The sequence below is a fragment of the Lactuca saligna genome, chromosome 8, assembly GCF_052625555.1.
Source record: "Lactuca saligna cultivar CGN05327 chromosome 8, ASM5262555v1, whole genome shotgun sequence".
Lineage (NCBI taxonomy): Eukaryota > Viridiplantae > Streptophyta > Magnoliopsida > Asterales > Asteraceae > Lactuca > Lactuca saligna.
The window spans coordinates 69,095,310-69,119,469 of record NC_136424.1 but is presented as its reverse complement, the minus strand read 5'-3'; the positions used below and the strand labels follow the sequence as shown (position 1 = coordinate 69,119,469).

At 35.5% G+C, this 24,160-nt stretch overlaps 2 protein-coding genes across 2 annotated transcripts; both read right to left on the bottom strand.

The window, feature by feature from the left end:
* Positions 1-11,929: 11,929 nt before the first annotated feature.
* Positions 11,930-13,611, bottom strand: LOC145012115 (small ribosomal subunit protein uS13z/uS13y/uS13x-like). Its single transcript, XM_078970895.1, has 5 exons — positions 13,497-13,611; positions 12,870-12,909; positions 12,622-12,782; positions 12,341-12,529; positions 11,930-12,240 (listed from the first exon to the last, which is right to left on the bottom strand). Exons 2-5 carry the CDS (start codon positions 12,870-12,872, stop codon positions 12,135-12,137), a joined length of 459 nt encoding a protein of 152 aa, XP_078827021.1. The 5' UTR covers positions 12,873-12,909; positions 13,497-13,611; the 3' UTR covers positions 11,930-12,134.
* Positions 13,612-17,802: 4,191 nt separating this feature from the next.
* On the bottom strand, positions 17,803-22,922 carry LOC145012697 (uncharacterized). The gene is made up of 10 exons (XM_078971492.1): positions 22,645-22,922; positions 20,153-22,389; positions 19,958-20,069; positions 19,769-19,851; positions 19,460-19,698; positions 19,282-19,368; positions 19,090-19,189; positions 18,789-19,002; positions 18,176-18,565; positions 17,803-18,066 (listed from the first exon to the last, which is right to left on the bottom strand). Exons 2-9 carry the CDS (start codon positions 22,376-22,378, stop codon positions 18,192-18,194), a joined length of 3,435 nt encoding a protein of 1,144 aa, XP_078827618.1. The 5' UTR covers positions 22,379-22,389; positions 22,645-22,922; the 3' UTR covers positions 17,803-18,066; positions 18,176-18,191.
* Positions 22,923-24,160: the final 1,238 nt, after the last annotated feature.

Sequence of the window (24,160 nt, the reverse complement as noted above, 5' to 3'; positions counted from 1 at the left end):
GTGCAAGCTTGTAAGATGACTATTGAACAAGAGGTTAATTAAGAATAACAATTCAATTAGCTATTGCAAGTCTAACTTAACCCAAATAATTAATCTAGTAAATATAATTAAGTTAAGCAATTGGCCACTGTTTGAATTAGTTTATTTGCTAAGGATTAGGGTAGTGAACACAACTTAATTACTTGAATCGGTAACCAACGAAAGAATTAATCCATTGCAGTATTACCTTAAAAGCAACCATAAAGTTAACCGAGTTGAACTAAACAGAAGTTTCTTTTCCATTATTGAATCTAGTTAATTTGTTCCTTTCTAGCCTTGCATTAGTTTTGTTTACTAAGTTTCTAGTCTTGTAAAACTAGAGAAAAACCCTTATTTGCTAAAGTAATTTAGATAGAATTAGTTTTTAATTTAATTTGCCGTTCCCTGTGTTCGATACCCTGCTTATTTAGCTATACCACAATTGATAGGTTCACTGCCTTTTGTGTGTTATTTGATAATTAAAGTAGGATTAAAACTAAGTGAGTTTTACACACATCAAGTTTTTGGCGCCGTTGCCGGGGAACGGTTCTAAAATTAGATTTAAATTCTAATTCAATCGACCCTTTGTGTAAGATTCATCTTACGCAAAGTTAATTTCTGTTCAATTTTTGTTTAAGTTTAAAATAAAAAAATAAAAAAAAATAAAAAAAAAAACTGATTTTCACGTGAACTCGCCGAGTGCATTCGCCCCGACTCGGCGAGTCTGACGCTGAATCAGATTAAATTTTTGTTCTTTTTACGCGTTCTGTTTTGTTTTAAGTTGCAGTTAGTTCATGACCCGAGGATCTTCTACACCTCTAATTCCTCCTCTTGAAGATCCGGAAACCGCATTAAGAAGAAACAAGGGCAAAACCGTTGGAGAAACCACTTCTTCAAAGAACTCACCACTCAAAAACTTCAAATCCGTGTTTGGCAAGAAGAGGAGCAGCAAAGCAGGAGCATCCAGTGCTTCGTTGTCAACCGAAGATCCGATCCCGAAAGACACCGAATACGAGACCGAAGAAGAAAGCGAGCACACATCCGATATTGAAGAAGACTTAGCCACCGCAATGGCTAATATTGACGAGATCCCCATGGGGGAGTGGAAGAAAAGGATGCGTGATGACACCGGCCCGGGACTTGTGCAACCCGCAATCCCCGCTACCGCTACGTTCGAACTAAAGGGCCATATTCTCGCTCAACTCAAGGAGATACCATTTCACGGGAGAGATCATGAAGACGCCTATAAGCACTTAGATGAAGTAAATGACGTGGCGGATTACTTCAATGTACCTAATGTGCCCCGCGAGGTCCAGCTACTACGCATGCTTCCTGTCACGTTCAAAGGAGCTGCAAAGGATTGGTTGAAGTCACTCCCTCCCGGATCAGTTACTACATGGGCGAAAATGAAAGAAGAGTTCATAGATCACTTCTGCCCACCTTCCAAAATAGCCAAGCTAAAGAAAGCCATTGCCAACTTCGAGCAACAACCCGGCGAATCCCTATATGAAGCTTGGGAAAGATACAAGAGCCTACTTCGAAATTGCCCCCACCACGATCTCAATAGCCAACAAGAGGTCTCTATCTTTTATGATGGAGTGAATGTCACCACGAGGCAACTACTCGATTCACAAGGCCCACTCACTCGAAAGACACCTCGAGAAATAAAGGAGTTAATTGAAGAATTCTCTAGGCACTCTAGAGAATACCACAACCCGAGGAATGAAGTGAGTCGCGGAGCAGTAAATTCGGTAAACGATGGTATGGCGGCGGTGATAGCGAAACTCGATAGCCTAGACTGAAGAATGACGAAAATGGATCAAACGATCCATGCTATTAGAGTTGGATGTGAACATTGTGGCGGTCCTCATCTTACTAAGGAATGTGATCGAGATGAGAATGGAAATAAGAAAGCTCAAGTATGCTACTCCAGCGGCGATAGATATGATGAAGACTGGAGGAAACCGAAGAAGGAGTGGCTCCCATACGAAGAGTACAGAAAGGCTAAGGAAGAAAAATATAAGCAGAGGGAGAGGGGTTATTATCAAAAGGAAGAACCGGTAACGGACAAGAAGACGAACTTAGAAGACATACTTACAAAATTCATAAGCGCGTCCGAGAAAAGGCATAATGATCATGATGTGGCAATGCAGGAAACCAGAAACATGTTGAAGAATCAACAAGCTTCTATTCTCAACATAGAGAAACAACTGGGCCAACTTGCACATCAAGTAAACGAAAGAAGACCGGGCCAACTTCCGAGCGACACCCAACCCAATCCAAGGAACGAGAACGTGAGCGTTATAACCTCCAGCGGTGAAGAAGAATTGGCAGAAACACTAAGGGTTTCCAAAGGGAAGGCAGAAAAGGAAGAAGAACCAGAACGAGAAGAACTCGATCCGACTCGCCGAGTCACCAAAATGGACTCGACGAGTCCAGTCGGGAAGGATAAAAAAGCAAGTTTTCTGAAGACATACAACCCTCCTTTGCCATACCCATCCAGAGCCATTCCTTCAGAAAAAGTTCAAGCCTATAGAACCTTCATGGAGCATGTTAAAGCCTTACAAGTCAATATGCCATTCGTGGACACAATGCTCCAAACTCCCAAATACTTTAACTTGCTTAAGGGTTTGTTTGCTGCCAGGAAAGATCTTGCTGAAGTCGCGGAGATATTGATGAGTGAGCTACCTGAGAAGAAGGGTGATCCGGGTAATATAGTAATCCCGTGCCAATTTGGCAATGATGTTTCCACACGAGCTTTGGCTGATTCAGGGGCAAGCATTAATTTGATGCCCTATTCATTCTTTAAGAAGCTAAATTTACCAGCGCCAAAGCCGGTAAATATGAGAATCCATTTGGCAAATAAAACAATTATTCATCCACAAGGCATATGTGAAAATCTCCTTATCAAAGTAGACAAGTTTATCTTCCCAGTAGACTTCGTGGTGGTGGAGATGAAAGAAGACCCCGAAATACCAATTATTTTGGGCAGAACATTCTTAAACACCGCATGTGCCCTAATTGACATATCCGAGTCTACTTTGACATTAAGAGTGGGTGATGAGTCGGTGATGTTTAAAGCTAATCCAGAGATCAAGCAAGAAGAAGAAAAGCGAGAAGAAATCTCATTTATCCAATTAGATGATGAGGTATTGCAAAAAGAGCTTGATATTTTATTAAAAGAAGACCCAAGTAAGTTCACGCTACACTCAGAAGAAATTTCAGATGCTGACAAAGACTTGGAGGAGCTAGAAAAGCTACTGGAAGGAGCCGACTCAGACAACGATCCAGAATTGATGAAACCCGACCCGACTCGCCGAGTCGACATAATGGACTCGACGAGTCCAGTCGATTTGGAGAAAAACTTAACTCAAGCTGATTTATTTGTTGACAGTTCTTCACATACCCTGGATTCAGTTACTGTGAGTGATTCTTTGGAAGAACGATCTGCAGAAAAAGTAAAAGGAATGGAGGTCCAACACGCCAACGTGGCATGCCTTGATATGATGCCATTTGGAAAAGAGTCGAGCACAAAAGAGAATGAAGCCATAAATGGAAGCGGAGCGGAAGCTGATCCCCAATTCACCACTAAACCTAGAGCACGGACCAATATGAAGTATGAAGTTATCAAATTTAAAGAAAAGGAGGTTCAAAAATTGGTGAAAAAGCATGGGTTGAAAAAGAAGAAGAGGAAAAGAGAGGCCCAACCAGCTGAGGATGATACAGCGAAAAAGAGAAGAGACGAATTGAAAAGGGCTTACAAGAAAAAGATTCACGCCTACAAGACTAAGTATAAACTGCAAAAAGTACGGCGCACATTCCCGATGCTTGAAGGCGACAAAACGTAAATGGGAAGGAGTCTAGCTAATGACTCCTCAAAAAGAAGCGCTTGGCGGGAGGCAACCCGTCGTTAGAGTTTGCTTTCTTTTACTCTTTAGTTTTTTTCATTTATTGTTTTTGTTTTGTGTTTTAATGTTAATCTTCCAAATCATCGAACTTGTCTGCTTAAGGGAGCACCTAGCTTAAGAGTGGGGTGAGAATATTTTCAATAAATAACAAAATTTCAAAAAATTAGAAATGTTTTATAAACGACTCGCCGAGTCTGACCCTGACTCGACGAGTACATACTGATCTCAGAAAAAAAAATTAACTGCTCGCTGGGACTCGCCGAGTCTGACCCTGACTCGACGAGTCGAGCTTATTTACAGAAAAAAAATAAACATTTTCGAAATTACTTTTACATCTAATAGGGTTTTAACCCTAAAAGTTCAATTTTCACATTACACTCGCCGGGTACACTTCTCTCTCAAGCATTCAAGACTTCTCCAACCTCTCTTCCAAATCTTCAAGAATTAAACTAAAAAGGTAACAACTTTCTTCTTGTTTTCTAGATAGAAAGTGATATTAAGGCCATCTACACTTGCAATTTCATGAAAAAAAACCCGTTTTTGAAATAGTGACTAAATTCTAGGTTTTTGATTTTATCATGGATCTTGTTGTTTTGAATGTTTATTATGGCCTTGGTACTTAGTAGGAAGTCCCTGAACAAAACCCTTGCAAGAATTTAGAGATTACATGGTTCAATTTGGTGAAACCCGTCGACTGACTCGTACAGGTCCCGCGACTCGCCGAGTCGGGCATGGACTCGACGAGTCCAGTTGAGATGCAGAAACAGTTCGGCTTGTTAACATTCTGTGTTTTCTGGGTATGGTTTATATGTTTTGCAGGAATCATGTTTAGAAGAGGACAATCTTCAAGGGGTAGCCAAGAGGAATTTCCATGGTTAAACTTCCCGCAAATCGAGTCCGCTTCAACAATGCGGAAGTGGAAAAAGAAGCTTGCCGATATTAAAAAGAAGGAGGTTTATGTCCCGAACAGAATAGATTGGGAATGGTTGCAAACGGTGCGATATGAAGAGGAGTTAGCTCCATACCTTTTAAGGGAGTTTCAACATGGCGGCGAGTCAATGATATGTGATGGATGGAGCCGGGTCTTCCGCATGCAAGAGCCGGTGTATTTGGAGCTTTGCTTGGAGTTCTTTTCCACGGTATCTTTTACCGGTGGAGTGGATTTGTATCATCCGGCAAGTTTTACATTTTGTCTTGGGGGCGAGTATCATCAATGCTCGGTGGTGGATCTTGCTTGCCGGCTAGGGATCTATGATCAACCGTTGGTTTCTACGAACCTCTTTCGGGCCTTTTTGGCGACCACTCACATGGTGTTTCCCGATGGGGTTACTAGCACGGGTTGGTGGCACACTATTGGGAATAAAGTTTATATCCCGAAGTCCTCGCAGGAAGGGAGCATCCGATCCCCGACCCACTGCCTCATTCACCGCCTTATTTCCTCCACCATCAACCAGAGGAAGGATGATGACAAGGTTTCCAACCTTGATGTTTTCTACCTTTGGAGCATTATCACACCAGGCGTCTTTTGCAACATCCTGTGGTGCATTGCTTCATACCTCTCAGCGGGTGCGGTCAAAGATCGCAAAACATCGCGCATCAATGGAGGCATGTTTGTCACCCGTTTGGCTAATTCATTCGGGTTGATGAACCGTGGTGCCTGGAACCTCATGACTTTGATCCCGACACCCCCATTTAATCCCATTCTTTTCCGCAGGGCCCGAATTATTGAAGACTATGGTGGTGGCCATTATGCCATCCCAAATGATGACCCGGTTATAGGTCCCGAAGCACCGGGAAGGAGGGTGCGATCGCGAAGGGAAAGGGATATGGAGGATGAGCCGCCAGTGATTCCGGTAGAGAATGAAGATGTACCAATGGATTGGTACAATATAGAGATGAGGCGGGTGCAAGACCAAATGGCGCGGGGGCTAAATTTTAGCAATCAATCCCACATACGACTTTTTGACCACTTCAATATTCCACATATTGATGGTGGGAATTATCCATATATTCCATCGTGGGACGAGAGGATTAGTGCACGCCATAGCGGAGCGGGAGGAAGTGGAGCCAACAACGATGATGAGGAGGATGAGGATTAATTTTTTTTGTGTTTTTGTGTTTAAACAATTTGCATTTTTATTTTGTTTTATTTTTGGTGTGTATGCTTTAAGATATTATTTTTAATAGTTGTTTGCTTTAAGTATTTTCAGGATTGCATTTTGATTGCTTAGGATGAGGTAAAGCATGGTTGTTTTTACGTGTGAGAGCGAGTCAAGGAAGCGAGTTTTTAACGTCAAAGTGTCAAGTCCGGTCTTAGGAGTGTGAGCGATTGAGTCTGCATGTGAGGAAGCGATAATGAAGTTGTTATGGACTCAAACAGTTGCCACATACCTAGATTTTTCATTCAGGTGCCAACTCGTCGAGTGCACTAAACTGACTCGACGAGTCGCTTTGTATTTCCAGATATTTTCAGAATGCGCGCTACTACTCGGCGAGTCCATCATCAAACTCGACGAGTCGATCATTTTTTTTGAGCCGAACGACTGCTGATTTGATGCTACTACTTATACCACTTGCATCCTTCCACTTCCATATCCATTCTTGAAGATCTTATGCCGATTTTCGCATGTTTAGAGCGACCCACACGATACATGGATGAGATTGTTCCCATGTATGAAGTTTATTGAAGATGGAGCTTAAATGAGAGTGATCAACCTATCCACTGCTATCCCAGGGGAGTTTGTTCCGATTCCCTCTTTATTTTTATGTTTCTATGCATAGTATGCAATGAGGGCATTGCATCACATAAGTGTGGGGTAGGGGGTTGGTTACATAATAGTCAGGTTGGTTACATAATAGTCAATTTTCAAAAATTTTGCATACCAAAAGGATTATTTAGGATCTAATTTAGGAAATTTTGGTAAGAAAATAGGATTTCATGTTAGAATTGTGTTAATAATTGCATGACAACCCAAATGTTTAGTTGAGCCTATATACGTTCTAGTGCATTTGTGGCTTCCTTATTTCAGTGAAATCATGAGACAAAAACACGACCTTGCTCAGCCTGAGGGATGCAATATGTTTAGCAGCCTAAACCTGAAATGTATCCAGGAAGATTTTTATCATTAGCCAATAAAGGTTGAAGTTGAGCGCCCCTGCTTAAGCATGTAGGGTTTTGAGTGAAAAAAAAGTAAGTTACATGTTAAAAAAGAAAGAGAGAATTACAAGAAAAAGTTTGAAGAGTTTTTGGAGCAATTAAAGTAAAGATTTGAAGATTGAAAATTCTGAAGAAATCCAAAAAGTTGAAGATACCAAAGAAATCAAACAAAGGTGGTGAATTCAAAGATATCCAAGATCAAATTATCAAGCAAGTGAAGAATTCCAAAGAGCTTCAAAGTGGTATCGAAAAGTTGTAATTCTAGATTATGTATGCTTGGGTTGCTCAACCAAAAATACCTTGAGGTTAAAGAGGTTTTTTGAGGATGGATTCGGAGGGTTGCATAAAATGAGCATAGTTCGGGGTGAGTGGGCGAATGTTTATGAGGATTGTGAGTATTTGAAGTATGGGGGGTTTTTAGGAATTTTAGACACAAATGCATGCGTTGCGGTCTTGGCATAATGGCTGGGTTGGATTGGAGTTATTATATGTGATTCTAATGTGTTAAAATTCAATTTTGCTTGAGGGCAAGCAAAAGACAAGTGTGGGGTATTTTGATATGTGCATATTTAGTGTGTATTAAGTGTAGTTTATTATTCATATATTAGCTAAATTGTTGCATATTATGGACAAAAGGTACTTAAAAGTGTTAAATTGTGTTTTTCAGTCCAAAGATGAAGCTTGGAAGCGAAAGGAAGCAAGAGAAGCGGTTAAGAGCTCAAGAGTGGAAAGAAGAAAGAAAACAACCAAAATAAGGCTTCTACTCGTCGAGTTATCTCTTGACTCGACGAGTCCGGTCGCGGATTCAGAAAGATAAACATTCGGAAGTCAAGACAGTTATCAGGTTACGACTAATGTGAGAGGGACTCGTCGAGTCGCCATATGACTCGACGAGTCGGTATGCATATATAAAGATAACTCTTTAATGCGAAAAAGGGAGATTAAATTAAAAACTAATTCTACTTTAATTATCAAATAACACACAAAAGGCAGTGAACCTATCAATTGTGGTATAGCTAAATAAGCAGGGTATCGAACACAGGGAACGGCAAATTAAATTAAAAACTAATTCTATCTAAATTACTTTAGCAAATAAGGGTTTTTCTCTAGTTTTACAAGACTAGAAACTTACTAAACAAAACTAATGCAAGGCTAGAAAGGAACAAATTAACTAGATTCAATAATGGAAAAGAAACTTCTGTTTAGTTCAACTCGGTTAACTTTATGGTTGCTTTTAAGGTAATAGTGCAATGGATTAATTCTTTCGTTGGTTACCGATTCAAGTGATTAAGTTGTGTTCACTACCCTAATCCTTAGCAAATAAACTAATTCAAACAGTGGCCAATTGCTTAACTTAATTATATTTACTAGATTAATTATTCGGGTTAAGTTAGACTTGCAATAGCTAATTGAATTGTTATTCTTAATTAACCTCTTGTTCAATAGTCATCTTACAAGCTTGCACATGAATTTACTCAATTTACTTATTAATCCTAGTTTCATATTCATTAATCCTAGACATATGATTTAGTGGTCACTTATCATATGAGGTTGATAATTAATAGATGTTCATGCTAATTAACTATCTTCCTATTAACAGAAAATAAATTATCATTCATACACAAGGTTCTTTAGCAAGCTAAAATAACAATTAATCACCAACTTAGAATTAATCCTACCAATCAATCAAACCATATTGTCAACTTTGTATCCCCAAACAGAAGTATAAAGAAATTAGTTCATAACTAAGGTGAATAACAGCAAACAAATAAGTTCAAGTTGCTTAATCATATTGACAAAACAAAAGAATTAAGTAGAATGATGAAATTACGCCTCAATTACTCCCGGAATTGGATTCTAGCTTCTTTGGTCGACTTCTAGGGTTCTTCTGGCTTCTTATTCGTAGCTTAACACCTCTGAAACTTCCCAGAATTCTCCCTTTTTCGCATTAAAGAGTTATCTTTATATATGCATACCGACTCGTCGAGTCATATGGCGACTCGACGAGTCCCTCTCACATTAGTCGTAACCTGATAACTGTCTTGACTTCCGAATGTTTATCTTTCTGAATCCGCGACCGGACTCGTCGAGTCAAGAGATAACTCGACGAGTAGAAGCCTTATTTTGGTTGTTTTCTTTCTTCTTTCCACTCTTGAGCTCTTAACCGCTTCTCTTGCTTCCTTTCGCTTCCAAGCTTCATCTTTGGACTGAAAAACACAATTTAACACTTTTAAGTACCTTTTGTCCATAATATGCAACAATTTAGCTAATATATGAATAATAAACTACACTTAATACACACTAAATATGCACATATCAGTGGCTGCCTTCACTCATCCCGAGCCTCGGTGTTAATTAACGGTTCACCAACACGTGAGTTTGGAATATCTAAAGGTGTTCGACAAGGTGATCCTTTATCTTCTTTCCTATTCATCATAGCCATGGAAGGCCTTAATGTAGCACTTGAAGCGGCAAAAGAAAACGATACCTTCAAAGGAATCCAAATTCCAAATCACGGCCCCACCCTACCACACCTGTTTTATGCTGATGATGCCTTATTCGTGGGTGAATGGTCGAGATCCAACCTAAAAAACCTGGCCTGCATTTTGAAATGTTTCAACGCATCCTCGAGCCTCAAAGTAAACTTCCATAAATCAAAGGTTTTTGGTTTTGGATCTTCAATTAGAGAGATTGAAAATTGGGCTAGCATTCTTGGTTGTGAAGCGGGTTTACTTCCTTTCAACTATCTTGGAATTCCGGTTGGAGCAAATATGAACTTATGCAAAAACTGGAAACCAATCATCAATAAATTGTAATCCAAACTATCTACTTGGAAATCAAAGGCGCTCTCATTCGGGGGTAGATTGACATTAATTACCTCGGTCTTGGGGAACCTTCCCACTTACTTCTTCTCTATGTTCAAAGCCCCGAGGGTTGTCACAAATAAACTCGATCAAATCAGACGTAGATTATTATGGGGCGGGGACGACAACAAAAGAAAAATCCATTGGGTGTCTTGGGACAAAGTTGTTGCTCCCAAATTTGAAGGTGGACTAGGAGTGGGAACTATTCGTACCTTGAATACTAGCTTGCTGGTAAAATGGTGGTGGCGACTAAAAACTGAGAAGAACTCACTTTGGGTTAATGTTGTTAAAGGTATTCATAATCTTCACAACAAGCCTCATGATTATCTGAAAATCAGAGGCGTATGGAATAACATTGTAGCATGCAAGAATGATCTCAAAAAAGTTGGTTTGGACACTATGGATATTTTTCAATTAAACATCAAATCCGGTGATAATACACTTTTTTGGTATGACAAATGGTTAGGCCCAGTTACACTTGGAGAAAAATACCTATTTATTTTCGAACTGGAATCTAGGAAGAGATGTTTGGTGTCTGACAGATATATTGAGAATCAGTTTGTAGCCCATTGGAAATCCAACGTGATTGAAAACAATGAAATAAGGAATATCAATAATCTCAAAAACGATTTATCAAGGGTGCATTTGGAACCGGGGGAAGATCAGTGGGTTTGTGCATTAGATAATACCCTAATCGAGTTCTACCAACTTTTAAATGAAATAAGATATCTTCGATTAAAGTTAACTGTTTTATATGGAGAGCGATGCAAAAGAAGATCCCATCCGCAGTGGCTCTGAAATGCAAAGGGGTTGATATAGAAAATGATAATTGTGGCGCTTGTGTTAACGGATTAGAATGCTCCGATCACATTCTGGTAAAATGTCCATTCGCATGTGAAATCCGAAAGATTATATTCAATTGGTGTGGCATACAACAGGAAGATTATGGAAACCCAAGGAAGGCGATAAGTTTCCTCAGCATTTGTTTTATATGTGCATTAGATAATACCCTAATCGAGTTCTACCAACTTTTAAATGAAATAAGATATCTCCGATTAAAGTTAACTGTTTTATATGGAGAGCGATGCAAAAGAAGATCCCATCCGCAGTGGCTCTGAAATGCAAAGGGGTTGATATAGAAAATGATAATTGTGGCGCTTGTGTTAACGGATTAGAATGCTCCGATCACATTCTGGTAAAATGTCCATTCGCATGTGAAATCCGAAAGATTATATTCAATTGGTGTGGCATACAACAGGAAGATTATGGAAACCCAAGGAAGGCGATAAGTTTCCTCAGCATTTGTCACGGCTTAATCTGGATATTATGGAAACTTAGGAATGATCGGGTGTTCAATGGAGTATTTCATAGTCCCACTTATGGTGCAAGGGCAATTAAGTCATTGGTGTTCTTCTGAATAAAATGTAGGGGCAAAGACGGAATCGGTGATTGGGAAAACTAGAATGATTATCCCTTTATATTTTAAGTCCGCTTCAATGTATCTCATTCCATGAATGTTTCTATTTCGTCTATGTACTCGTGTTCCCTGCTAGTTACTTACTAGTAGTGGTTCGTTTTTTATTAATAATATTCGCCCGTTCAAAAAAAAACAGAACATCTTTATTATTAAATATGTGTTTTCATAAATCATAATTGTACTGGTCTATTTACATATTAAAAATGTTTTAATTACAAATAGGAAGTGTCCATAATAATTATAGATTGTTGGAAATATAAGTTAGAAATTTTTACAGAGAAATTAAATACCACGGCTATTTACAACAAACTTATCAATATCTTGTGTCTGTATACCACGAACATACGTCTGTTTATCAATAAGCTTGTGATACTTGAATCAATAGTTGGTGATCCATATGGTATCGCTATCAGACACCGACTAATAGTTTTTCTTTATTGGTATCAGACACCGAATTTCTAAGATTCTTTTTCCAAAAAATGATATGGCACACCAACACTCATAGTGCAAAATATAGAACGACAATTTATATCAGTCATAGTGCTTTGGTAACTCAAAAGTTAACTCATAATTTCAACACAACAAAAAACTAAAACCCATCAACTCACCAGTTCATAAACCAAAAATCTCTTGATAAGAAATTCTAACAACTTGCTAACACAAAATAAAAAAGCACCAATAGTAAAAAAAAAGGTTCAAAAGACACAAACTTATCGCTTCTTGGACACACCAACAGTCTTTCCCCTGCGACCAGTGGTCTTGGTGTGTTGTCCACGGACTCTCAGACCCCAGTAGTGACGCAGCCCACGGTGGTTCCTAACACAAACCAAAATTCCACGTCAGCATATTAATATATTTTTTTCCTCTAATATTTATTTCAAGATAAATCATCAAAAGAGAAAAGAAAATGAGAGACCTGATCTTCTTGAGACGCTCCAAGTCATCTCTGAGCTTCATGTCAAGTGCATTAGAGGTAACCTGTGAGTATTTCCCATCTTTGTAATCCTTCTTTCTGTTAAGAAACCAATCTGGGATTTTGAATTGACGAGGGTTAGCAACAATAGTCATCAGATTATCAATCTCAGCATTCGAGAGTTCACCAGCCCTGCATCAAAATGAATGACATTAAAGTTAGTTTGAAAGAACAAAAAGTTTTCTAGAAAAAATCATAAGAATCATTGATCAATGCCAAATTACCTCTTGTTCATGTCAACATCGGCCTTCTTGCAAACAATGTTTGAAAACCGACGCCCGATTCCCTTGATAGAGGTCATAGCAAACATGATTTTTTGCTTTCCATCAACATTTGTGTTTTGTATACGAAGAATGTGCTGAAATTCTTCATTTGCTACAAGCGACTACCAAATGCAGAACAAATTCATCAACCATCAAGACATAAAAAGCACAAAGACATAAAGGAAAAGAGGGAAAGAATTTGGTTGTACCATGGTTGTATTGCAATTAAGCTTTTTCTCCTACCAACACCTGAAATGCAACAAACATGTAAACTGTAAAGAGGCTATATAAGTAATGTGATATCAAATTGTAAGAAATTGAATAACCAGATTTGACAGTATGTTATCAGTCTGTTTAGGTGGAAAATAGCAAATCATGTGGACTATCTAGATGGTCATTGAAATCGTAATTTCAGATACCTAACTTTATATGATGATTAACAGATAGACCTCATATTGAGGCGGAGTTTCAATTGGATCGATTCTACAAAACCTATATTTTGGTTATTTAACTTTTACAAATAAAACCATAGAAGTTGCTCAAATCGCTTCCAATCACCTAACTAATTCTCCTACCAAAAGCACACACACACACCCCTCTATCAATCGCATAATTTTTAAACGTGTAAAACAGCGTGGTAGTGAGAAGAGAGTGATTACTGTATGATGCAAACTCTCCCTACCAATCTACAAGCTGTTCACGGAGAGATTATATAATAACACTAATCTTTTTCATTTGTTTTGGAAACAACTGATCATGCGACTAAATAGATCAAAACGAGAGTTGCAATCACATGTATTTGAATTGGAGTTACAGACAAATGGAAAGAAAAAAACCTGCGATAATTCACTCCAATGGACGGCTCTGCCTCTTTCCTGCTTCAGGGTAGAACTAAAAAGAACCCTAAAATCGAGTTAAAAACGTATTTGTAGTCCGAACTCCGAAACCACAAATGCCTTTGAGAAGACAACGTGGGCTGGGCCTGCATGATATATTATTTTGAAAACCAATTAGTGGGTCGGATACTCGGATATGTTAATAACGGGTCAGAATAAATTTGTTTGTAGTGTATGATTTCGGTAGAAATCGGTTCGGGTTTTTATGGTGTTAATCATTGGTTTTTTTAAATCCAGTTTAGTTCTAATCCATGTTTAGTTTAAAGTGATCAAATTAGTATAACCGTTTATAATTCGTTTAAAATCACATCTAAAACCTAGTTATTTTGTTAACAGGTTACGTTTTTAATTTATGGTTCGAAACTTGAAAGAATGAACGTTGAAACGGACTTTGATCGGGTTGATCCAAACTATCATTTAACGTTCATATAAGTAAACAATGTTAGATAGAAATAGAAATTATGTAACAACTTTAATAATCTTATTCCCGTTATCCCATAATATACTAACTCAATAGCTTTTATGCATTAAACACATCAATTTGTCGTATTTCACTTGGAGGGGAGAGAAAAATAAAGTTATTTTAACCGGCTATTTAACTCCAAGTTGGTAATAAAAGATAATCCAAGTTGATCCATCTTTAGGTAGTGTTTGGCAAATAGACAAAAATGGAATGGATTGAATGGAACTTGATAGAACCTAACAAATTATATGTAAAAATACAATGGAACAGAACAAAAAAATAAAAATTACGATATTATCCTTATATCAATAACACAAAATAATGAACATTACCATGAAACTAATAAAATTTGTCATCGATTATTAAGATTGCGATGTGTTTATTGTTTTCTAATTAAATCAGAATATTGTGAATCAAATTAAACATTTATTCCAACAAATATATATATATATATATATATATATATATATATATATATATATATATATATATATATATATATATATATATATATATATATATATATATATATATATAATAAACGGTGAAATGTTTAATATCCGTTCCATTCAATGACAAAATTGTAGAATTTTAAACAATAATTTGTGAGCAAAATAGATATCAAATAGTGGACAAGTAAAATATACAACAACATGCTTTGTTAAAAAATAAAATCAAACATTGAGTTGTCGTTAAAACCTTAAACAAAATTCCCAAGTTGAACAAAAATGTCACACGTTGCAAAGCATGTTATACTTCGAAAACAAATCAAAGAACCTACAACCGCCCTTCCTTTTTCTTCTAAATCGATTCCTTTGTAAACACATAATTGCCTTCTTTTAAACCATAAATCAATTTCAGTTTTTAACGATCCATCTTCCTTTACAAGTGTCTGCAATTTGGAATAATAAAGTACATGAAATGCTCTGATGTTTCCTGGAACGAAATTGATTCACTTAGCAGCTATATCGTTCCAAGTGAACTCGTGGAGAGGGTTGACACACAGAGCCGGCCCTAGGGCATGGGCAACCTGGGCGACCGTCCCGGGCCTCGCTAAATCTCAGGGCCCCTAAAATTTACGATTAATGTGTATATATATATATATATATGATTTTTATGATATAAAATATAATATACGGCTAAAAAAGTATATTGCGCTTCTGTTGAGATGGTAGATTGGTAGTAATTAAAGTTGTAGATGTCCGGTTCGATCCTTGCGAAATGCATTTTTAAAATTTTTAATAGTATATTTTACTTAATAATCTATTAAATGTTGTGTGCCTCCCTCGCAAACAACTTCTCAGTTATCAAGAAATATGTTTTGATTTTTTTTTAATATATTTTTTACTTATTAATTATTAAAGGTTGTTTGTGGCTCTCAAAATGACGCAAGCGATTCCCTTTTCATTCCTTTTATTTATTTATTTATTTTTTAATTTCTATCATGTTTGCTAATTTCATTGTAGAAATCAAATTTTTGTATTCATATTTAATTTGGTATTACTATGGTAACAATTTTAATATAAAGTTCAACAATTAGATGTAAAACAGAATCAACTTTCTTTCTTTTTTTTTTTTTTTTTTTTTTACTGTATTGCAATCTCAAATTATCGATGTGTCTTATGGCTTGCCTCCTCGATTAGGTATATCTCTAATGTGGTACAAATATAGTGGCTTTGTTCACTTTTTTGCCTAATGAAAATTTATGAACATGCATAGTTATGTTATGCATCGAGAAAGATATATTTATCAAAACTTGAAAGCCTTCAAACATGCATTCATCGATGAAGTTTATTTTTTAAGCGGTAGCAACATCAAATAATTGTAATTTTAGTGAATTAGTACATGAAATCATTTGATTATAAAATTATGTAATTTCAAGGGCCTCATCTTCTATTTCGCCCCGAGCCTCAAATTGGCTAGGATTGGCCCTGTTGACACATGAAGATACTTGAGTTCAATGAGTGGGTTGAGGAGATGGTAGTTTAGTCCTTGGGTGGGACTAGATTTAGTTGCATTGATTCTTTAAACCATGCCCATTGGTAACTAAAAATCAAGTTGGTTGTGAGAATAATATATTAAAAAACTAAGAATTTGGGACAACATCCACCGATGGTGTGGGCACATCAACCAGCAAGTTGTTATTATTTTTTCTTTTTTTAATCCACGTGTCTTCCTATCAATTAAACTCTAGATTTTTTTAGGATAAAATTTTATACTTAATAAAGTTTGATATTATCCATTTCAGAATAATAAAAAAAAAATACTGAAAATCGTAATTTTAATTACCTATAAAAAGAGTATGATATCATATATCTTAATATCCAATCCTTATTTTATATTTTAATCCCTTTTTATTTGTATTTTCTAAATATGATTGTGGAGGATGAACGTTATACATACTTTCACTATTATGATTCATCCAAATTTCTAAATGACAGACCTACAAACCGGAAACGAAGAACCTATATTGAAGATGACAATCAAAATTTAGAATATTTCATTCAACGAATTGCAGACCTATCCAGTTATTTGACCAATAGGGCACAATTTTACAATAGAAAAGCTCATAACATTTTGAAAAACAATTTGATTGAGCATATATGGCAAAAATTTGACATTGATGCATAATTATGTAGTTTACATCTTCCTTCCATATCTGTAAATTGTAATCTTGTATTTCATGTTATGATCGTAACTTTGTTTGTCTATTTTATTAAGTTTGTTTTATAAATATAAAATACTTTTTTTAGTTTTATATTTAAAATAAATAATTTATTAATAGAACTAAATTAAGTATTTTTTTAATTTTTCTAATAAATATTAGTAAAATAAAAAATAATCTTAAAATTTATTATTTATATAATAAAAAAGTGGTTTGAATTGATTTGTGATGGGTGTAAAAAGTTAGGTTTAGTTGGATTGGATTTGTAGAAGAGAGAGAAACTATTTATTTAATGGATAATTAGATTGGTTTTAATTGTGAATGAGAGTAATTTTATGAAATAATTTTATTTTATATGTTGTCTAGTCCACTTCTATTGTATATATAAATCAGTAGCTTAAAAGTTTAAACATAACATGTTTCTCTTTTACCATAAATAATATTACCTCTGTCCCAAATTAATTGTCTATATTTGATTTTTAAAGTCTTTAATTTTCAACTTTAATTTTAAATATTTTTGTTTTTGATAGATAATGCTTAATAAAATATATATGAATAGATTGTATTTTAAATATTTTTCCATTGTTATAAGTTTCATAAAAAAGATATAGGTTTTTGAACCTTAAAAATATACGTCTACTTGGCTAACTTCTAGATTATTGGCAAATGCATTAATATCGTAAATTGATTATATTTAAAATGTAACTAAGTATCACGATTAATTATTATACCAAACCAAAACTTCAGTAAAAAATATTTAACAATTTATCCATAAAAAGTAAATACCAGATCTATGGTCTACTTAGATTATTTTAGCAAACATCGTTTAACTGTCATTATTTCACATGTAAATGTTCTGTGTTACTAACCTTTTACTACATATTAAAAGTAAAAGTTATATTTTTACACCAAAGCTATCTAATCACAACCAATTTAGGTTTATTTTAATCTAATAATGGCAAATGCTACCAAAAAAAAAGCAATTTTTGTCCATTGATATCATTTGTAATACGTCAAATACAATACAATTTATTAGGAGCTAGGTGACATCTAAATGAAGAATTTAAACATCAAACTTTTAAGTTGTCATAAGCATAAGCATCTCTACAAAAGACAAATTAACCCAAAGATATTCATTGCTTGGATTCAAGTGGTTCAAAATGGTGAGTGAATACCATACAATAACACTCTTGTGCACCAAAAGTTAGCTGTGTGATTTCATAGTAGCCAAAATTTCACTACATAAGATGTATTTACAGAGACTACGCATCCTTCATCTATAATCTATATATATAGCATCATCATCATCATCAAGGCAATGGAGTCTGATAAATAAGCATCCATACCTTGATTCATCTCCTTCCATTTTTACAACAGTCAACCTGTAACAAACACAGTTTTATTTAATCACAAGTTACTACTACATCATTTCACACCACGCCCTATGGTTAAGGTTACAGAAAAAAAAAAAAAAAAAAAAAACTAACGTACCAATGATTTAGCATAGTTAGGTAGCATCAAACCAGGAACCATTGTTGTCAAACTGTGGCCTTGAGTTTGATAATTCAAATGAATCTTGATCATTTGATTGTATATCAGAATCATTTGAAGAAGGTTGAAGATTCAAGTCAAAGGTATTCTTTATAACAGACACTTTATGTTGAGAAGATTGAACGTCTGAATCACTTGAAACATGTTCAGACTTTGTAGCAGATGATGATGAAGTTGTAGCCTCTGATGGTGTTTCAGATTCAGATATCTGAGCATACCTTAAGGGTGTAGCTTCTTTCACCACATAATCTATAGTATTTGATGGTTTGGTTTCTGAGTGAAGGGCATTATCGTCATTTGCCACAGTGATACATCCCACACCTTTGCCATCTGAAATTACATAACAAGTAATTAAACGCATAAGTAAGTGGACTTGACGCTGTTTCTTTAACTATGGCACCCAAAAATTAGTTCCAAGTTAAGTCCCTCTCTTTGACAGGGTTACTTTTGGCTGTTGTATTTTCATAAAGACCATTTTGCCCTTGGACCAAACCCAACAAAACAATATACCACAAGAACCAAACTTGGAGTTTACACATATAAGATAACATACCGCCAGCTGGAGCAAGATTCATATAAGCAAAGTGGTTGTTGAGAAGAGATTTGTAAAGAATGTCTGTTCCAGGAAACACAATCATGCTCATGGACTTCATTGTTTGCCTCTTTGGTTTTGTAAGGGGCTTGAATCCAAACGCAGTGGTCCATGTTTTATAAAGTTCTGGGATGGCAGGAATCACCAGCTCTCCAACACCAAGAGAACTAAGAGCCTGGATTTATTTTTAAAAAAAAAAAAGAATTGAGTAATTCTTAATTATTTATACATCAAGATCATGAGCTAATCACAAAGAACATACGGATTCAATGGCGTCTAATAGGCGACGACACATCCCTTGACACCTATACATGTGGCGAGTTCCAATAAAAGGCATTTCTGCTAACTGTTTCCCATGGATCCTGATATAGTGATATGTTAGTAAAAAAAAAACATTAATAAAATCTTTAGAGCAAAATTCAGACAGATTTTAAAAAGTTATAAAGAAAGTAACCTTATGGATGCTGCGGAGATCAACTCATCGCCCCTCTCCAAAATGGCTGTAAAGAATCCAGAATAGTCCAACCTCCTGAAGTTTGACCTGAAATAAATTTTTTAAATTAAATAACACTAATTTTTAAACTACATCCAGTTAAATACAAGAAAAATATAGTTCATTATTTAGAACTTACCCACAATTGTAAACAACATCATGAATCATATTAACTCCACTTCTCTCGTCCATAATTGGCACAAAACACTCATCCATTACAGAAAATGCAACAGCCAATTTGGAATTGCATTCAATCTTTTCTGGAGCATCAACAAGTATAGAATCTTGGCTGACATCAGCACGCTGAAGCAGTGTCCATGAAAATCCATCTTCCAGCTCAAATTTGACCCCGAGATATGTTTTTAGTTGTTCAAAGAGCTATCAAAGAACAAAGCATTAATCACATATTAATGAAACAAGATTCCGACTGGAAACAGTGATTCCATACCTCCTGGCATTTACTCCCACAGAAAGATACCCCACTGGAATCAAGATTTAAAGCATCTTCTTCTTGTACACACAATCCATGAACTAAGATAAAAATAAAATAAACTTGTTAGCAAGATACATTGGTTAATGAAGACAGGAATGATATAAGATAAAAATAAAAATTATATTATCTTCAATGATTGCTTACATTTTTCCTCACACAAGCAGCATGAGATCATTTGAGAATCATCCATTTGAGAAACAAGTCCACAAAATTTGCAACAACAGTATAGGCAATGCCAGACACCAGAAGGAAAGCTCTACAATACAAACATATTAATAAGACATTAATTAAACTAAAAGACTTTGAAAACAAGAAAAGTAATGATAGATTTATAGTTACTTGGATATCAAGGCAGCTTTGATGGAATGTGGAAGGGCAACCATCACAACAAATCAAATCACCACCATCTCCACATATATTACACGTGTCATCATTAGGATCATCTCCTTCAACATCAACAAGATTAAATCTGATAGTATTTGACTCCTCTTCTTTCCTCCAGGATTCCAGGAGACACTTCAGAAAAGAAGATCCAGACTGGAAATATAAATCTTTTAGTGTATGATTGAGTTTCCCTTTTCCTCCACCATGGGATATGAAACTTGATATGTCCACAGTTTCATTACAGCAACTGCAATGAATCCCATCACGGGTAACTTTTCCCTCAAGCAACCCGTTTCTTTTTCTACCTTCCCCATACTGCAACTTGCCACCTGGCATAACAACACCCAAATCTATCATCCATGAAAGAATATTCCGTTTCCCACTGTATATCAAACACCCATCATCATCTTCATCATTTCCCTTACTGGATTTTCTAGCAACAAGCTGTGGCTTTCTGCTCTGTTGACTTTTCTGACTTACTTTTAATGATTTCTTACCCAATTTTACATCAGATTTATGTGTTTTCTTCTTCTTTTTACCATCTTTGACCTTTTTCTTAACTGGAGCTTCACTTCCACTTCCACTTCCACCACTCATGACTATTTCAGCCTCACTTGTACCCTTGTCACTATTGTTTTTCTTTTTCTTTTTCTTGTTTTTTTTCAGCTTATCTTTATCGCTTCTGACCTTTGTAACAACCCTGAATAGTACACTGATTTTCTCATCGGGTATAGGGGTAAAAGCGGAAACTTCTTTATCATCAGCCTTACCGTTTTCAATTCTCTTTTTAAGAGAATAGTAAGCTTTTGTAACAGACCAGTGGGTCCCACCTTTGAGATCAACATATACTGCATCCATGTATGTTCTTTCTTTCCTAGGTCTATGCTCAACTGTCCATCCTGCCTTCATTAAAATACTAACTATTTGATCTCTCACTGACTGCTGTATTTCTCGCCTCTTTTCACCACCTGTGTGATCATTCTCTTTTTTAGAATTCTTCAACTTTTGTTTGTTGTCACCAGTGGTGTTTAATACATCATCTTCTTTATGCCCATTGTGAATCTTGGGATCCTTTTTGACATTGTTACCCTTCAACTGATTGTTGTTTTTCTTGCCCACCACAAGCTTTGACTTTTTTTCATTGGTCAACTCCACTGCCTGCAATTTAGGCGGTCTTCCCCTGCGTTCTAATTTCTTGAAAACTGCCACGTCATCAGTCACATGTAAAGATGTGGATTCACCTTGTGCCTTAGGAGGTCTTCCACGACGTTTTTGCTTCTTCCGTGGTTGACCAGTCAGTTGACTGTTTACATTGACTTCTTTGAGCTCAGTTTGGTCTAAACATTCGGCTTCCATCTTTCTTTTGAAGCCAACAAGACTCTCACAGAGCCCACTCTCATCCACCTTGACCCTGTCTCTCTTTGTCATAGGCCTTGACCGAAGCACCCTACCATTTAGGTGGGGCCCACCCTTTTCAACTTTCTCTTTTTTACCCATTACGTCTCCATTACATTCAGAACTTTTCAAAGGTTTCCTCTTCCTCCCCCTTTTACCTTTTTTAATCCCAATAATCGCTTTGTCATCCTCATCAATGATACTTGGTACAGCATCAACATTGCTCCCAGATTCCACATTTGCAGACCATTTTTTATATTCCATGGACTTTTTATGTGGTGAAGTAGGAGCTAAAACCTTAGGCTGACAAGTATAAGTTGATACCACACGTGATGATTTTATTTCCTCTTTCAAACTAGAATCCAGCTCATATGAATTCACAGGCATCAAATATTTTCCTTCTTTAAAAGGAACTTTAACACATTTAACTTTAACACACTCATCCATTTCTCTTTCTACACGGGACTTAATAATATTTCCTGTAGAAGCCAACACCTTTGAACCCAAATGTAGCAATGTATCATCCACATCTCTGCTATCGTTTTTATCCTCCATGGTTATGCTCTTTTCTACCTTACACATGACAACTTCGAGATCATAAGCAGGTTTATCAACACATACCATATGTTGGGTCTCTTTTGCCCTCTTTTCGACTACTCCATCCAACAAAGGCTCGAAACCACAGTTCAATGAACCCATATTTTCATCAACGGCATTACGATTCTCCAGAGAAAAATCAGATTCTGCTTTCTCCGAGTTTGATATCTCAGTCGACCTAAATCGCATCACTAGAAACCCTACACAAAATTATATAACATTAATGCATGCACTGACAAAATAAAGCCTTCATTCATTACATCGAAGGTCATCTTCACAATGACTCGAATACTAACGAATTTAAACTATCGAATCGCTTGATCGTCAAATATCGTGAACGGGAACTTTGTAACTAAAAGACCAAAACCCTACCCGCTTCAAGGTTCAAGACCATTCAGCTCAGACATTAAATAACAAATAACCTGTGAATAAAATCTCAAATGTGAATATTTTACCTGATAACCGGATGAAGACGCAATGATAATAGTTGATATGAAGCTGGATTTCAGACCATTGGTATGCTGAAACAGTGAAAAAGGAAATATGAAGCGGCGATGGAAGTGATAGAGGAGAGAGAATGAAGAAGATTTTGGGTTTTTGCTTCGTGATGATGCGAATATTTTCTGGATTGAGCACCACCTGTAAGAAAATTAGGCGGGATTTTGCAAATTTTGGGGGGGTTTATTTGTTCTTGTCATTTCCCTCCCACATGGATTCCATTTACAAAAATCAAATTTCAACGCTACTCTCCGCCATTGTTTGTATTACTTTTCAAAGTTTTTGCTGTTTCATTGTTTGGATGATTTATAAAAATTATTTATTGGTTATTTTGAATATTATCGGTAATTTATGATATCAGATTTTGATTTTGATGACTAAGATGTGTTTAAATGTATTAGTTGTGCCCACCGACTATAAATATTTTTTTTTTTTTGGCAAATAGTTTTTTTTACTGAAAAATAATTATTAGATTTTGTTATTAGATATTACCTAAATAACAAAGATTACCATTTTTAATTAAATATGTTTACACAATTGATATAAATTAATTATAGGTATCTAGTTTAAAAAATATAAATTAACTTATATTAATGTATTTAATATTTTAAAATTGTTATTTTGCTCCAAATTATTTTTTTTAATAACTTTTCTTAATTCAGATCTTCAAAATTTTGACAAATATTAATAGTTTTATTATGCATAATTGATTTGTACAAAAAATTTTGTATCTTACACCTTTTAAAATTCAAAATTACTAATATGTTTTATATATAATATAAGATATAAGATATAAAATTTAAGCGGTTTTAAATGTTAATAAACAGATTTTCAGAATTATTTAGCTATTCAGGGCTAAAATAATTAACTTTGAATAAGCATTACAATATTCGATACACAAATACAACAAAGTTATAAATCTATAATTACTAATTTGTCTATGTTTTAATCTAGATTATAAAGTTTTTACTCAGAATTTCTTGTTTAAGCTATCCGGAATTGAAGCTCAAGTCGTAAATATTTCAACATAGATGATTGTTACAAAATAAATATTTCAACAAACTAGTATATGTTAATAAATAATAATTCCATATATTTTATTTTTAAACATCAAAATATTTTATTTATCCAACTCAATTTTAAATATCATATTTATCCTTTATAGACCTTCAAAATATCATATATGTTCATATCTTTTTTTACAATCTTTTTAATAGTTTCTAGTCATTTTTTATATATTCTAATTATGGTAATAATTACAATTTTAATCATATTATCCTTACGTCTATAATAATTGAACATTTACTTCTAAATTGTTGAAATATCGTTCTCTTGACAAACTAATGGCGTGTTTGATACATGTCTGACCCGATCTAAGTCAGCGATTTGGGCTAACTCGGTCAGACAGTCGTTGTTTGATGGTGTGCTTTCTCGGTCAGACGTGTGGCTCATTTTTCTTACCCAGCCAACTTT

Coding starts and splice junctions, on each gene's coding strand:
- LOC145012115 (XM_078970895.1), bottom strand. Junction 12,530..12,621: donor GATGTTGACATGAACAAGAG/GTAATTTGGCAT, acceptor ATTTTGATGCAG/GGCTGGTGAACTCTCGAATG. Junction 12,241..12,340: donor GAGCGTCTCAAGAAGATCAG/GTCTCTCATTTT, acceptor GGTTTGTGTTAG/GAACCACCGTGGGCTGCGTC.
- LOC145012697 (XM_078971492.1), bottom strand. CDS start 22,378: ATGCGATTTAGGTCGACTGAGATATCAAACTCGGAGAAAGCAGAATCT. Junction 19,699..19,768: donor GTGGGAGTAAATGCCAGGAG/GTATGGAATCAC, acceptor GTTCTTTGATAG/CTCTTTGAACAACTAAAAAC. Junction 19,369..19,459: donor GATGTTGTTTACAATTGTGG/GTAAGTTCTAAA, acceptor AATTTATTTCAG/GTCAAACTTCAGGAGGTTGG.